Source organism: Tachysurus vachellii, chromosome 14 (assembly GCF_030014155.1).
Source record: "Tachysurus vachellii isolate PV-2020 chromosome 14, HZAU_Pvac_v1, whole genome shotgun sequence".
In the NCBI taxonomy this organism is placed as follows: Eukaryota; Metazoa; Chordata; class Actinopteri; order Siluriformes; family Bagridae; genus Tachysurus; species Tachysurus vachellii.
In genome coordinates this window covers 23,401,731-23,417,317 of record NC_083473.1, presented here as the reverse complement: position 1 = coordinate 23,417,317, position 15,587 = coordinate 23,401,731, and the positions used below count along the sequence as shown (strand labels likewise).

The following is a 15,587-nucleotide window of genomic DNA, read 5'->3' as shown; positions in this document are numbered from 1 at the left end:
GTTTTAACATCAGAGCAACATAGGAAATGATTATTTGCAATGTGTCATTAATAAAAAGAAAGAAATGAAAAAAAAACACACCTTATTTTAGACAAGTGTTGTCGGATTAGCTTTTTAGCACGAACGGCGATAAACTGACTGTGGTGCAGAGACACAAAGCCTTTTGCGACAAGTTGTTACCTGTCAATGCACTTTAGACCAAGACACTGGAAAAATGGATGCTTTTAATACCTTCTTTTAATCGTTCTGAATGGAAACACTGACAATGACAACTACTATGCGGTTAGAAAAAAAAAGCGTGATGTACAGTATAGCTGTTTAAGCCACAGGAGAAATGCTTTTCATTGCTGTTTTCATTATTATTACTAAATATCCAAGTATATACATGCTCTTACTGTAGCTATCATTTATTCTGTAGCATGTGTGTGTTTTCTCTCATTGATTTGTCTCATCAAATTTCACAAAATGTCAAAGACAAATATTCATAACATGTTTAATGGAAATACTGTACCGAATAAATATATACTGTATATAAGCAGTATTATATATTATCTGTAGCTTATAAAAGCAAGCACGGTATCTGCAGGAGTGACGGAGGGAGATATGGATGAAGTAATTACTGTCCTTGTGTTTCTGAATTATACAAGTAGACACTGTTATTATGCTGTCAGCATGGGAAAGAGGAAGGGTTGGACAATGCGGCCTCTGAAAACCTTGAGGAGGTTCAGATCAAGGCAGTTTGTAGTGATGAGGTCATTTTTTAAAAATGTATCTTCTCAAATACACCAAGGAGGCCTGAGGATGCAGAGGCTCCGTTGCTGTACTCGTCATCAGATCCTATCAGTCAGAGCGGCTTAAAGCTGACAGCTGCTCATATCTGAGAAAGTGGACAGCCGTCCCAGCAGCAAACAGAGCACTTAGGACGAATGATTACACAACTACTGGAATGCATACTGTAGCTCTCGATAGGAAATTGTAGGCTTTTTTTAAAAGCAGTGATGCATTTATGCGTAGATATAAAAAAAACCCTCTTCTGAACTTGTACTCAGCGCGTCGATTAAATGCGACGAGGTAAAGGACGTGTAAACATTTCTTGCGCTCGTGCTTAAAGGTGAGCATCGTGGTGTGTTAGTACACATGTCGCAAGTGAGCATTACGCTATCGGTTGCCTTGTAAACGTTTTTAAACAGTCCTGAGTATGGAAATGGGGAACTGGAAATGGGCTGAGAACAGAACAGCTGCTGCACAGATCCCTCTCTTTCTCAGTGAAACCTGATAAGATAGACACATTCATGTGGCTGATATAGCTGGTATGCTGAACACATCTCGTTAGTGTATCCACCACTTTCGCCGTCTACTAGCTGCTCAGACTGACATTTAATACTACTACTATGACCACCACCACCACCACCACCACTACTACTACTACTACTACTACTAATAATAATAATAAAAACAATAAAATAATTTAATCTGTAGTTGTCTATAGTTGGATGCAGGCCATCTTGTGAGATCAAAGTACACAAAAAAGAAAGTGTCTCAGTAAAAAAATAAAACACACAGTTGAAATGAAGGGGATCAATGAATTGACTTGACTCTGTCCATAAAACATGCAACCACCAACGGTCAACCTGAAGGAAAAGAAGGACTCGTGCGTTCAGGTGTTGGTGTTGCTGAGGAACCCCCAACAAAAGTAGCTACAAGGAATACAGGAATAACCTACATCTAGTACATGTACCTAAACATGGTAGTCTAATGCTTAAGGGATGTGGTAGCCTAGTGGTTATAAGGTGTTGTGCAACCAATCGGAAGGTTGTGAGTTCGATTCCTACGTCCACCAAGCTGCCACTGCGGGGCCCCCGAGCAAGGCCCTTAACCCTCAATTACTCAGTTGTATAAAAATGAGATAAATAAATAAATTTAAGTCGTTCTGGATAAAGGTGTCTGCTAAATGCTGTAAATGTAAATGTGTTGGAATACTAATTGGAAGGTTGCAAGTTTGAATCCCAGGTCTGCCAATGCTGGGCCCCTGTGCAAGGCCCTTAACCCTCAATTGTATAAAATGAGATGCAAATGCGTTAAAAGAGGAAACTTTATCCACATTCTGTGAATGTGTCAATAAAGCTGATATTTACACATTTACAACTTCATTTGGTAAATGAACTCATCCATGTTGAGGAGAGTATTTTATATACAAACCAAGTGTACAGTGATGATTTGATACAAGCTTTTGCTATGACTACGTTTCTATTTGAGGAACAGCACGGGGTAGTTATAGGAAGTATAAAAGGAAACACAAACACAAGGCCAAGGACTACCACAAGTGCACATGGTACAGTTCACTCACTCACTCATTCATCTTCTACCGCTTATCCGAACTACCTCGGGTCACGGGGAGCCTCTCAGGCATCTCAGGCATCATCGGGCATCAAGGCAGGATACACCCTGGACGGAGTGCCAACCCATCACAGGGCACACACACACACTCTCATTCACTCACACAATCACACACTACGGACAATTTTCCAGAGATGCCAATCAACCTACCATGCATGTCATTGGACCGGGGGGAGGAAACCGGAGTACCCGGAGGAAACCCCCGAGGCACGGGGAGAACATGCAAACTCCACACACACAAGGTGGAGGCAGGAATCGAACCCCCAACCCTGGAGGTGTGAGGCGAACGTCCTAACCACTAAGCCACCGTGCCCCCTGGTACAGTTCAAATAAACACAAAACAAAAAGTAACACTGTGTGTAAAAAGTTACACAAAATGTAAGACGATAAATGTTGATCGAAAAGCAGGATTATGAGATGCTCATGGGAATTATTTCTAAAATGATTAAGTTATTAATTATGAAGTTATTTCATTAAAAAAGCGAATCCAAAAAAGTAAGTATGTTGAAAAATGGAGTGTCTAAGAAGGAAAGACTGGATATAATAAAAGGACTAAGGTGCAGAGACACGTCCCCTCTGTAAATGTTGAACTGCTAGGGAATCTTTCAGCAAGTCGTTGCCTGTCAATGTACTTTCAGACCGATACAATAGAAAAATAGATGCTTTTTTTAAGCCTTCGTTTGATCTTTCTAAAGTGGAAACAATGCAACTATTATGCGGCTAGAAAAAGCGAGATTTATAGCCGTTTAAGACATAGAAGAAATACGGTTTTCATTACAGTACAGTATGTCTTCCGTATCAAACAGCATCAAACCTATAAACTGCTTGCGGACTCATAATGTTCTTCTTACGCATACTCTCTCTTTTCCCACTAAAAATCAGTACGTTATATATACACAGGGCTACACAAGCAGGGTGTGAGGATCCGAGAGCTCGGTTTTAACAGTGTCGCTAAAGCTGACTTCAGGGATTAATCGGGTGATGAGGAAGACAGCAGACAGGACACTTCGGTGTTTCAGAGGCCGTGGACGTTTTGACATAAGGAGGAAAAGAAAAAGCAGAGCTGGGCTGGAGGATGACTAGGTTTTATCTGGCGAGCAGGAACGCACAACTCTCAGGTGGCCTGATGGAAAGTCTCACGATGACACACTATGACAGGCACAGCATCTGAGAAAAGGAATAGTAGAGAAAATGTGACTGGAGATTGGACACGTGTCATGGACATAAACCCTTCTGTTGCAAGTCTTAAGCACCGTAATATTGATCTTACTTTTTTTTTTCTTCCCTTGTGGTGTCTATATGATTAAAACACAACCATACCGAGTCAAAAGCTAATTCCATTAAGGAAATGTAATGGAGTAGATGGAGGTGATCCAATCTTGGACCTGACTCAGGAACATTACTGACTGAATTTAGTGCATATTTCAGCTTTGTGTGTGTGTGTGTGTGTGTGTGTGTGTGTGTGGGTTTGTTTAGCATACCATCAGCATACCTTGATCTTGACAATCATTTTTGTCTATTTTGACCATATAAAAATCAACAACATATGAAAATGCCTGAAAATTGATTGTGTTGCATGGATCTAAGCGACAATTTAATTTTTGATGCAATTGTAAAGTGTTATTAATCTCAGTCCCACATTTTCCTTTTACTGTGCATGTCTGTCTTTACTTTCCGTTACACTGCGCAATCCAGGTCTGCCCGGCTTTGGTTTATAGCGAGGGTAAAGTCAGACCTACTGTACGTGTCTTCACTAATAGATCATTATAACTGCAGATCCAAAAGGGAGAGAGGAGAAGTGTTTGAACCCTGATGGCCAAGCAATGCAAGCTGTGGGATGAGGAAAGGGGTTAGTTCATTGGACAGTAAATCTCATCACTGTCAGTTGAAAGGCTTGTCAAGCTTTTCAGTAGGAATCACTGACCATCTCCTTATGGAGGCTCTTTTACATGAGCATGGGCATATGGCTGCCACTGCTGCTCTGATGGTCCAGGAAGTACACACTAAGAGGTAGAAAAGCAACACAGAACCTGAAGCTACTTACATTTATCTTATTTATACACCTACAATAGCTCCATTTATAGAAAATGAACCAAGTCCTACTGAAAATTCAGAAATCAGCAGCGATGTGTTATACACGGTAATAATTTATGTACAATATGTCGTATTATACATCATTTTTGTTGAACCAATTTAACTTAATTCTTTTTTTCCAGGATCTGCTGAGGTTCATGTCAATACAAGACTGAAAGAGGACAAGCTTGGCATTCCTTCTTAATTTGAAAACAAGCAGCTCACCATGTGGACCTCGTGTCAACATGCTAAATAACACTAAACAGTTACATGCAAATACCATTTAGTTTTAACTCATGCACCATTTGACTGCGAGTTCAAAGTTAGGAATCCTGTATAGATAATGTTGTCATGTAACTAAACAATATTTAGCAACACAATATTGTCCTTTGTGGACAGTCATATCCAACGACGATTAGCATTTCCATACATAACAGCTCTTGAACACAAGCCATGACACCGACTTATTATTAATACCCTCGGCTGGGGTTAACATTTCCTAAAGCATGTCTGAACATTTTCTTAATAAAAAGCTCCATGTGTGTGAAATTAAAACTGTATTTAATGTCTGTATAGGCATCGTGATTGTTTGGTGGATCTGCATGAGGCTGAATAACAGTGGCCTGAAGGAAGCAAAGCTGAAGCAGATACCAAAATTAGCTGACGTGAAGTGTTTATTCTATAAATACTGTACTGCAGAGACGAGTATGGAAATCTGCGCTCACAGTCTATTTGAAAAATAACAGATATATATTGTGTAAACCTGTAAGGAACAACAGTGTTTGTTTTTTGGGGGTCTCGGGATGGAGAGGATCTGGTTTACAGTGACGTGTAACCGTGATACTTTAACTGTCCGATCTTCTTACCAGAGTTTTATTTTCATATCATCTCCAGATGAAATTAGTCTAGAGCTTTGGAGGTAAATTGTTTTAGTGCCAATGCTAACTATAAAGCATTACGCTAACCGAAATAAACAAACCAGAAAACGTGATACATTTTGTAATCGTATAATCAGTCTGTAATTTTATAATCAGAATTTTAAGCATGTATCAGTTTTGCCACTGAGAGAATGAACAAAAGACTTCCTCATAAGTTGACAAGAAAGGATTAGCTTTAGTGAAGATGACCTTGCACATGGCATGAAGTGAATGGAATTGAGATAAACACATGAAAATATAACAGAAATACTACTCATTCACTACCGCTTATCCGAACTACCTCGGGTCACGGGGAGCCTGTGCCTATCTCAGGCGTCATCGGGCATCAAGGCAGGATACACACTGGACGGAGTGCCAACCCATCACAGGGCACACACACACACACACACACACTCTCATTCACTCACGCAATCACACACTACGGACAATTTTCCAGAGATGCCAATCAACCTACCATGCATGTCTTTGGACCGGGGGAGGAAACCGGAGTACCCGGAGGAAACCCCCGAGGCACGGGGAGAACATGCAAACTCCACACACACAAGGTGGAGGCGGGAATCGAACCCCCAACCCTGGAGGTGTGAGGCGAACGTGCTAACCACTAAGCCACCGTGCCCTGTACAGAAATACTAAATAAATTAAAAACAAGATTAACTAGTCTACATTTTGGCTAAACTACTGTATATGGCCAGAATTTTGAGGAAACATGACCATCAAACCCAAACTATTACTACAAACATGAACATCTACATACTATATAGGATGTAGGTCTCTGTATGTTGTAGCTTTACCATTTCCATGTACCATTTGCTGGAACTACTATAAGAGGCCCAAACATGTCACAAAGAGAGGTGCATTAAGACATGGTTTGCAAAGGAGTTGGAGTGGAAGAACCTAAAGCCTGGGATGATTTGTGCTCGTTCGGCTACAAGGGCATAACTGATGTTGGGTGAGGATGCCCTGGGTGCCTCCTCACCCAACATCAGTTATGCCCTTGTAGCCGAACGAGCACAAATTGAAAGCCCTTCAGAAGCAAATGAGGACTAATTTTTTTTTTTGTTTTTATGTTCATTAACTAAATCTTAGAACTCTGGATGTTCATTAAGCACAAATTTCTGTGATCTTTAGGTGTCCAAATACTTTTGTATTTTGTGTCTACTAAAGTTCAGGGTTTCTTATCAGTGATTTTGTGAATATTAGTGATCAATGGTGTTTTTTGAAGATCACTGCCTAGTACAACGTCCTCGTCCCTGGGGTCTGCTTCACTACTCTGAATAAGAAGCAGACAACCAGCTGAATACAGGAGGACTTGCTGATTGGCCGTGCGGCTTACAGCAGGCGTGGTTAGGCTCTGAACTCAGAGCAGCGCTTTGGAGTTGAGGGGGTTCTTATGGATGGCCGAGAGAAATCAGCCGAGTTGGCACCGACCCCTCAGCCTACACCGAGCTCTCCAACGCGCCACGAATAACCGCAGATCGCGCTTTCAGGCCTGACACGGATTCACGGAGTCACTTTGCCATGAGGCCAGAGCGCGCGGCAGGATCGGCTTTGCAGAAGAGAGACCAGAATCCCATGAGCCGCTGCTGACAAGACTGGAGAGGGAGAGCAGAGAGCCGGTGGTGGGGAGGAGGAGGAGGAGGCTGCGGCTTCTGCTTCCCGGAGAAAAACCATGCCGCTGGCAATCTGGCTGCTGGGACTCATGTGTCACCTTGCCGGACTCGCCTGGAGCTTGCGCATGGACCCAAAACAAGGTAGACATGAAGCTAAAGTTTCAGAAAGTTTGGTGAATAAGTGATGCATGATGTGAATGGAGAGATTAATGTACCGAGTCTTTATGCTGTGCATAATTCTAATCAGAGTTAGAAACAGCTCATGTGATGATGGAATAAAAGCCATATTAAAACTCGATCACTGCGTAAGATTACTGCAACTGATCTGATTTAGTGGCTGAACTTCACTGAAGATCACTTTAACTGACTGCTTTTTACGTTCAGAAGTTAAATGAATGTACGTTTTTTTTTTCCTTTGCAGAAAGTTTCGTAAGGCAGCTGCACGCGTACGAAATAGTGACGCCGGTTCGTGTGAACGATTTCGGGGATTTGTTCCCGCAGCAGCTTCACTACCGGCGCCGGCGGAGGAGCGCGGACTCGGACCTGGCGGCGGCGCTGCGCGCGCACTACCGCATCGAGGCGTTCGGTGAGCGTTTCCACCTGAACCTGAGCGCCGACGCGGCCTTCATCGCGCCCTCATACGCAGTCACGCACCTGGGCGCGCCGCACAGCCGGGGCCACGACACAGAGGACATGCGACACTGTTTCTTCCAAGGACACGTCAATGGACAACACCAGCACCGTGCCGTCTTCAGCTTGTGCACCGGCCTCGTGAGTAGCCTGTGAACTGGCGCATAGATTAAATGTTTCATTATTGCTTGCTAGTTACTGATTGAAATGCCTTGGACATGATCATAATGATACCATTTACCGTCTGATCCTGAGCTTGTGACTGTATGGAGTTTCATTAGGCTGTGCGGTTTCCTTCCACCTTTCAGAAACATGCCAGTAGATTAATTGGTTATACTAAATTGCCATAGATGCCACCAGAGCGAGTGTGTGGCTGTGTGTGTCTATGGTGCTCTGCGATGGACGTACAACTCATTCAGGATGTGTGTCCATCTCACACCCAATGTTCTCGGGATGAGCTCTGAATCCTGACCAGGGCCTGAAAATAACATCTCAGTAAATGTTAACAATGATATCAATAGATCTCAGAGCTGTGATTAGAAGAGCTGTGATAAGCTCGGTAGGTGCCATCCTGTGCCATCCGTTTAACTATACCACCACAAAAACTTTCCCTAAATTTATGTGAAAATGTTCAATCTCTTGGTGTCTCAGATGCCCGTTTCCGGTATTGTCATGATGTCGCAGAACGGAACGATTTCCTCCTCACGTTTCTCACAGCTGGTACATGTGCCAGCAGATCGAGTCTTCACTGAAATGTCCAGATCTGGCTTCAGTGAATATTTGCTCTGGTCTGTTGTCTGGGGTTGAAAGGATATACAGTAGGGATATGATTAAATAGATACCTAAACACCGGAGACTGGCAGTAGGAAGCAGGTTACTTGTTGTGAATCTGCCAGCTGGCAGCGGTTTGACACTTCCTTGACGAACGTTATCCTGCTCAATGCATGGAAAAAAGCCTAAGCTACCAGGTCTTAATATTTGCATGTCTAGCGAACGGAGCTACACAGTATGTGAAATATTTAACATGAATATACAGTTTGTCACTGTCAGATATTCAGGATCAATGTGTATTTTCATGACACGTGCCAACGCCGTGATAGACTGGCATGCCATCTCGGATCGGATTCCCAGCAGATGCCCTGGTTTCATCATGACCAAGATAAAACAGTTACTGAAGAGCAATATAATTATCTCCATTCATCCATCCAAACATTTTCCCTACCGCATAATCCTACACAGGGTCTGGGGCCTCTTCTAGGAGACACAGAGCACAGGGACACGCTGTACACACACTCATACAACAGATAATATACAGTAGAGACGCCTACAGTGCATCTCTTTGTACCAGGAGATGAAACAGAATACTCAGAGGAATCACTCGAAGCACAGAGAGAACATGCAAACTTTGCACACACACGGAATAGGCAGGAATTAAACACAGCTCTGGAGGTGTGAAGTAAACACTAATGTGCTAACCACTAAGCCACTATGCCACCCAGTGACATTTCAGTATTAATGTATTTTGGTTATTATGTCGAATGAAGCCTCACACCTCCAGGGTTGGGGGTTCGATTCCCACCTCCACCTTGTGTGTGTGGAGTTTGCATGTTCTCCCCGTGCCTCGGGGGTTTCCTCCAAGTACTCCGGTTTCCTCCCCCGGTCCAAAGACATGCATGGTAGGTTGATTTGCATCTCTGGAAAATTGTCCGTAGTGTGTGATTGCGTGAGTGAATGAGAATGTGTGTGTGTGTGTGCCCTGTGATGGGTTGGCACTCCGTCCAGGGTGTATCCTGCCTTGATGCCCGATGACGCCTGAGGCACAGGCTCCCCGTGACCCGAGGTAGTTCGGATAAGCGGTAGAAGGTGAATGAATGAATGAATGAATTTTCGGACACACATTCAGACAACCAATAATATACAGTATATCTGATTGTTCTTTAAATCAGATACTGATTAAAGTCTGATATCCTGTTGTGTCACTTATACTGTACGATTTTAGGGCATCTGTAGTAATTTGGTTAGTTAGACGTTTGTTGATTAATAGGTGCATGAACACTGAAAAGTTCAGTCCAGGATTTAATTCTTTTCATTTATTTGTGTTACTTCAGTTGCTGGATTTAAAATGCTGGTCACTAGCTTAGCTTCCTGTTAACTGGCACTGCGATGGTTGTACTTTCCAATTCTTTGATCTGGTCCTTTGAGAATGTGCCTCAGTGACCGATTTGCATTTGCTCACTCGTTAATTAGTTATCTTAGCGAGGGGATTACTCATGCTGAAGAAGCGGTAAATAGGAACTTTGTGAACTTGCTGGGCTCCTGGCAGGACCACAGAGGACACAAGTCATTTAATTCTGGAATGCTTCAATGGGCCATACATCATTCAGCTTTTTTTTTAGACTAGATGAACTGGTCTCTCAGATAAACACAACTGCTTTGGCTGTGTGTTACTTGTGCTATTATTTTGTGTAGTAAAGGAAAGACCTGTGTAATTGTATTGAATGTGTTACTTCGAAATCAGTTCTATTTTATATACAATACAATATATACTGTACAATACTCCATATAGTGTAAAGATTTAGGAGTCTGATTAGGCAGAATGTTCAGCACCCGTCCAACAATATAGGACAAAATGTATTTAAGAATATTCAGCAATAATATAATTTCTTAATATTATATTTCACTTCTGTTTAGAGATATTTATACATTTTTTTAGCAAATGCTGTTTCATTTTCTGTATACTTTGTTATTCTCTGCTATATTTTGAATTCTCTGTAGAGAGAAGCTGCATTCAGCATTAAATTTCAGCACTTGTTCCTGAACAGCAGCATGACTTTGCACGTGCGAATCCTCTTGTTGACGTCACCGGACAATATGTTAGGTCTTTACTTCACAAGAGAAAAAAACAAAGTATTAATACGACTTGCTCCTAACTGGACGATGGGTTACGCCGAACACATTGAAAATCGTCGATTTGTATTTGAACGTCGCAGTGACCCGACAAGGACAGTAAGGGGCGTAAAAATGATATCTGAGTATTTATTATAAAGTATATAACTTTGGGTCATATTCAGAGTTGGTGACTTAAGTTGGCGACCAAAATTGTTTCTTGTGAACAAATTGCTTGAGTCACATTGAGCACAGATTGAAGAAGAAGGTAGCATTTCTGTCAACTGCAATGCAAAGAAAAATAAATAGCAAAAGACTATTTTAAAAAAAACATATAAAAACAAAGATGACTGCTGATTTATTACTAAAAAAGAAAAACAAGCATTAAAATAAAAATCTAATCAGAGGTTAGTATCTTGCCAATATAATGCTGAAAGTTTAATTTGATTTAATAAAAATGACTTCTACTCATTATTATTATTATTATTATTATTATTATTATTAATATTATTATTATTAGTACTGTATTATCAGAACATCTGGTTATTTTGCTGAGCTTTAGGGGGAAAAATTCTATATCTAATATAATAATAACTTGCACACAATAAAAGACATTTTTATTTGTTAGTGTGACATTTTGAACAATAAAATAATGGCGATATTTTGGTTAATTCCTTGTGCTTACAGTTTAAAGGATAAGCTTGGAACGGTTACAGTGTACTTTAAAGGTGGGGTCTCCGTTGTTTGAAAGCCAATGTTGACATTTGAAATCACCAAAACAAACACGCCCCTAACCCAAATGGGTCCCACCCCTGTATCGATAGCTCCGCCCACACATACATACGTAACCCAGACAACTAACGGAAAGAAACGTGTCTTTATCATAGCTGAAGGGAAGAACAATACGATTGTAGATAAACAAACAAGCAAAAATGACACACAAGCATAATCATGTAAAGGACAAAGACATATATTAGTTCTGTGTAACAAAGCAAAACCAACGTTACTCACCTATCGAGAAGGAAAAAAGCGCCTCGGCGTCCCATCGCAGGCCTTCCTGCTCCTTCAGTTCTCTCCAGCGCTGGAAAGCTGATCCTATATTAACACGTCCTACTTCTTACCTTATCGTAAGCCTTTCTTCTCTTTCTTTCTTTGTTTTTATCCTCCATGTCAATGTTAAAACCGCTTTCTGCTAATGTCACACATGCGCACTGAACGCTCTCTCCGCCCATATTGACAAGACACGCCCCTTTCTGCTCATTGGCTACACGTTTGTTTTGATTTTGTTTTGTTTGGCGGCCCGACTCGGTTTTCTGAAGCGTTTCTCAAACAACGGAGACCCCACCTTTAAGTGTCAAAACATGGTAAGTTTTGTTTATAATTCTATTCGTATGAAACTGAATTTAATTCTGTCCTCCAGATTAGATGAAGTGATAAACAGAATCATATTTATATGTCCTCTTTACTGAATATCGGCCTTGAATGGTGTTATGAAATGTATTTACAGCCCAAAACAGATTAATAAGCATCAGTATGGTGTGGTTACATCGTACATGTCAGACGATTTAGCCTCAAGAATCACGTACATCAGCACCACACCTCCGTTTTCGCTGCTGTCCGTTTTGGAGTAACGCGTTGAAGTCTGTAGTTATGTCTGAGGCCTGAACACCTGAACGTGCACAGTTGCAGTATTACATCTCGACAGCATCTTTGTGTCAGATGAGATAATTACCTAATTCTCCTCCCAGCAGTGTTCCTGTCTCTTACAAACCACAGATAACAGTTCCTGTCTGCACTTTGATTTAATATCCCCGATTACAAGTCGTTTTCTGATGGCCTTGTGTGTAGGTTCTCACAGCGATTCGTCCAGGAGACTCATTATTCATCGTAACAAGATCCTGAAAAAAAAAAATACACAAACTCTGAAAGTAAATCAGTGCCAGTTTTTCTCATCTTCTCCATTCACACCTGTTGTAGCAACGTCATCTCTAAACCCGGTGAATTGACCCTTCGTGAACGTGAACACGGCGTCTTTCATAACAGTAGGCAGATGGTACAAGAATGCTACATGATACATCGCTGAGAGGTTCGTTCACAAGACACCATTCTGTTTCTGTAGGATTTCCTCTGTGCTCAGAGTGGACGTGTTGTTACAGCTCGTGCCTGGCTGTAGTTATGTCATCTTTCCATCCCTAAGGCTGTGTCCGGATGTGTTCTCCTGTCAGAATTCCCCCTCTTTACTTTAAATGGAAATAATCCTCACAGAGATGGTGTTCAAATGAAAGATATCCTGTTAGAGTGAGCAAATAAAATTACCACGTACACACCACCACCACGTACTGAGTGAGCGAGCTCAAACAGCTTCAGATGACATTCCTCTTTTCAGTCAGTCGTATCACTTGGGTCATTTACAGCTACTTACATTTAATACAACTGAACTATTGAGGGCTTTGGGCCTTGCTCAGGAGCCCAATATCGACAGCTTGATGCTGGGAGCTGGGATTTGAGCTCCCGACCTTCTGATTGTTAATCCAACACCTTAAACGCTAAGCTACAACATCCCTGCTAAGATCTTTCTCTTGGTTAAATCTCTGTGCTGTAAAACATGCTAGCAGCTTATGCGAACTTATTTCTGCACTTTAATGCCAATTGTAACTTATGTGAAACTTAATGCGCTTTGTTGTCTTGACTACGGTAGCCTAGTGGTTAAGGTGCAGTTAGAAGGTCATTAGTTTGAATTACAGGTCTACCAAGCAGCCACCACTGGGCACCTTTTAGCAAGACCCTTAAAGGTGAGGTCTCCGTTGTTTGAAAGCCAATGTTGACATATAAAATCACCAAAACAAACACGCCCCTAACCCAAATGGGTCCCACCCCTGTATCGATAGCTCCGCCCACACATACATACGTAACCCAGGCAACTAACGGAAAGAAATGTGTCTTTATCATAGCTGAAGGGAAGAACAATACGATTGTAGATAAACAAACAAGCAAAAAGGACAAAGGCATATATTAGTTCTGTGTAACAAAGTAAAACCAACGTTACTCACCTATCGAGAAGGAAAAAAGTGCCTCGGCGTCCCATCGCAGGCCTTCCTGCTCCTTCAGTTCTCTCCAGCGCTGGAAAGCTGATCCTATATTAACACGTCCTACTTCTTACCTTATCGTAAGCCTTTCTTCTCTTTCTTTCTTTGTTTTTATCCTCCATGTCAATGTTAAAACCGCTTTCTGCTAATGTCACACATGCTCACTGAACACTCTCTCCGCCCATATTGACAAGACACGCCCCTTTCTGTTCATTGGCTACACGTTAGTTTTGTTTTTGTTTTGTTTGTCGTCCCGACTCAGTTTTCTGAAGCATTTCTCAAACAACGGAGACCCCACCTTTAACCCTCAGTTATATAAAATGAGATATAGATGAAAGTCGCTCTGGATAACGGTGTCTACCAAACGCCATAAATGGACCCGTCAAACGAACCACAGCTTTAGTTACATTTACTCAGGATTTCAAGGCAGCAGGTGAACCTTTGTTTGAAAGTTTAACCATCATGTCATTGTCTTACAATATGGAATCTGATTGCTTCCAGCTAACTAAACTTTATATCCAGACGAATGTTAATTAACAACCGTCAACATAACCAGCTTCAGTCCTGGAATCCATCACAGTTTGTTTTATTTCCCTACTAAACGTCTTATTATGTTCTGAGCATTATCAGGTGTCTCGGAGCAATAAAATAAACTGCACTAGAGTCGTTGATGCCTGATTTCTACAATTCATAGTGTGGAACGAATAAAAGACAACGTTTCGCTGATGCCTAGAGAGTGAAATATTTCAATTAATTTTCAGTATTCAGAACTAAAATATTCTCTGTTTTTGCATTCGAATGATTTTTGATTGATTTTAAATTTCAGTTTAATTGTTTTTGTATATCACAATGGAATAGAAATAATAGTAATATATAAATTCAGGATAAAGATACCCTTATCCGTAAACGAGCAAACCGTCGCAATGGCGGCAATGGAAAATGTCTCTGAGACCTTGAATGGAACCAAATTCCAAAGGGAACTCGTCCTCATCTGGTGCCACGAGGTCGTGTGATTATAAAAATATTTCTACTATAATTATATACGATATGGTCATAAAGTACAATTGTGTAACATAACAGATATAAAGTCTATTATGTCAACATACACTCACCGGCCACTTTATTAGGTACACCTTACTAGTACCGGTGTGGTCTTCTGCTCCTGTAGCCCATCTGCCTCAAGGTTCGACGTGTCGTGTGTTCAGAGATGCTCTTCTACATACCTCGGTTGTAACGAGTCGTTATTTGAGTTACTGTTGCCTTTCTATCAGCTCGAACCAGTCTGGCCATTCTCCTCTGACCTCTGGCATCACCAAGGCATTTGCGCCCACAGAACTGCCCTCTCTGGATATTTTCTCTTTTTCGGACCATTCTCTGTAAACCCTAGAGATGGTTGTGTGTGAAAATCCAAGTAGATCAGCAGTTTCTGAAATACTCAGACCAGCCCGTCTGGCACCAACAACCATGCCACGTTCAAAGTCACTTAAATCACCTTTCTTCACCATTCTGACGCTCGGTTTGAACTGCAGCAGATCGTCTTGACCATGTCTACATGCCTAAATGCATTGAGTTGCTGCCATGTGATTGGCTGATTAGACATTTGCGTTAATGAGCAGTTGGACAGGTGTACCTAATAAAGTGGCCGGTGAGTGTATATAATCATCCATCATTCCTTTATATACGTATATCTGGAGTTATATATATCCAGGCATGTGGTAGCCTAGTGGTTAAGGTGTTGGGCTACCAATCAGAAGGTTGTGAGTTCGATCCCAGGTCCACCAAGCTGGCACTGTTGGACCCCCGAGCAAGGCCCTTAACCCTCAATCGCTCAGTGGATAAGAGTGTCTGCCAAATACTGTAAATGTAAATGGAGTTTATCCCACGAACATGGGCTGTGGTGCAGGAATTCATCCTGGATGGATCACCAGTTGTATATTAGACTCATTAGAAGATCATCTCTGATGTGC

The 15,587-nt window shown here is 41.6% G+C and overlaps 1 protein-coding gene across 1 annotated transcript in view; it reads left to right on the top strand.

Moving 5' to 3' along the window:
• Positions 1–6,640: 6,640 nt before the first annotated feature.
• Positions 6,641–15,587, top strand: part of LOC132856907 (A disintegrin and metalloproteinase with thrombospondin motifs 20-like) — a 98,609-nt gene continuing 89,662 nt past the window's right edge. The window contains exons 1-2 of the mRNA XM_060886782.1: positions 6,641–7,159; positions 7,440–7,789. Of these exons, the coding sequence (XP_060742765.1) occupies positions 7,078–7,159; positions 7,440–7,789 (432 nt within the window). The 5' untranslated portion in view covers positions 6,641–7,077. The remainder of the gene's footprint in view (positions 7,160–7,439; positions 7,790–15,587) is intronic.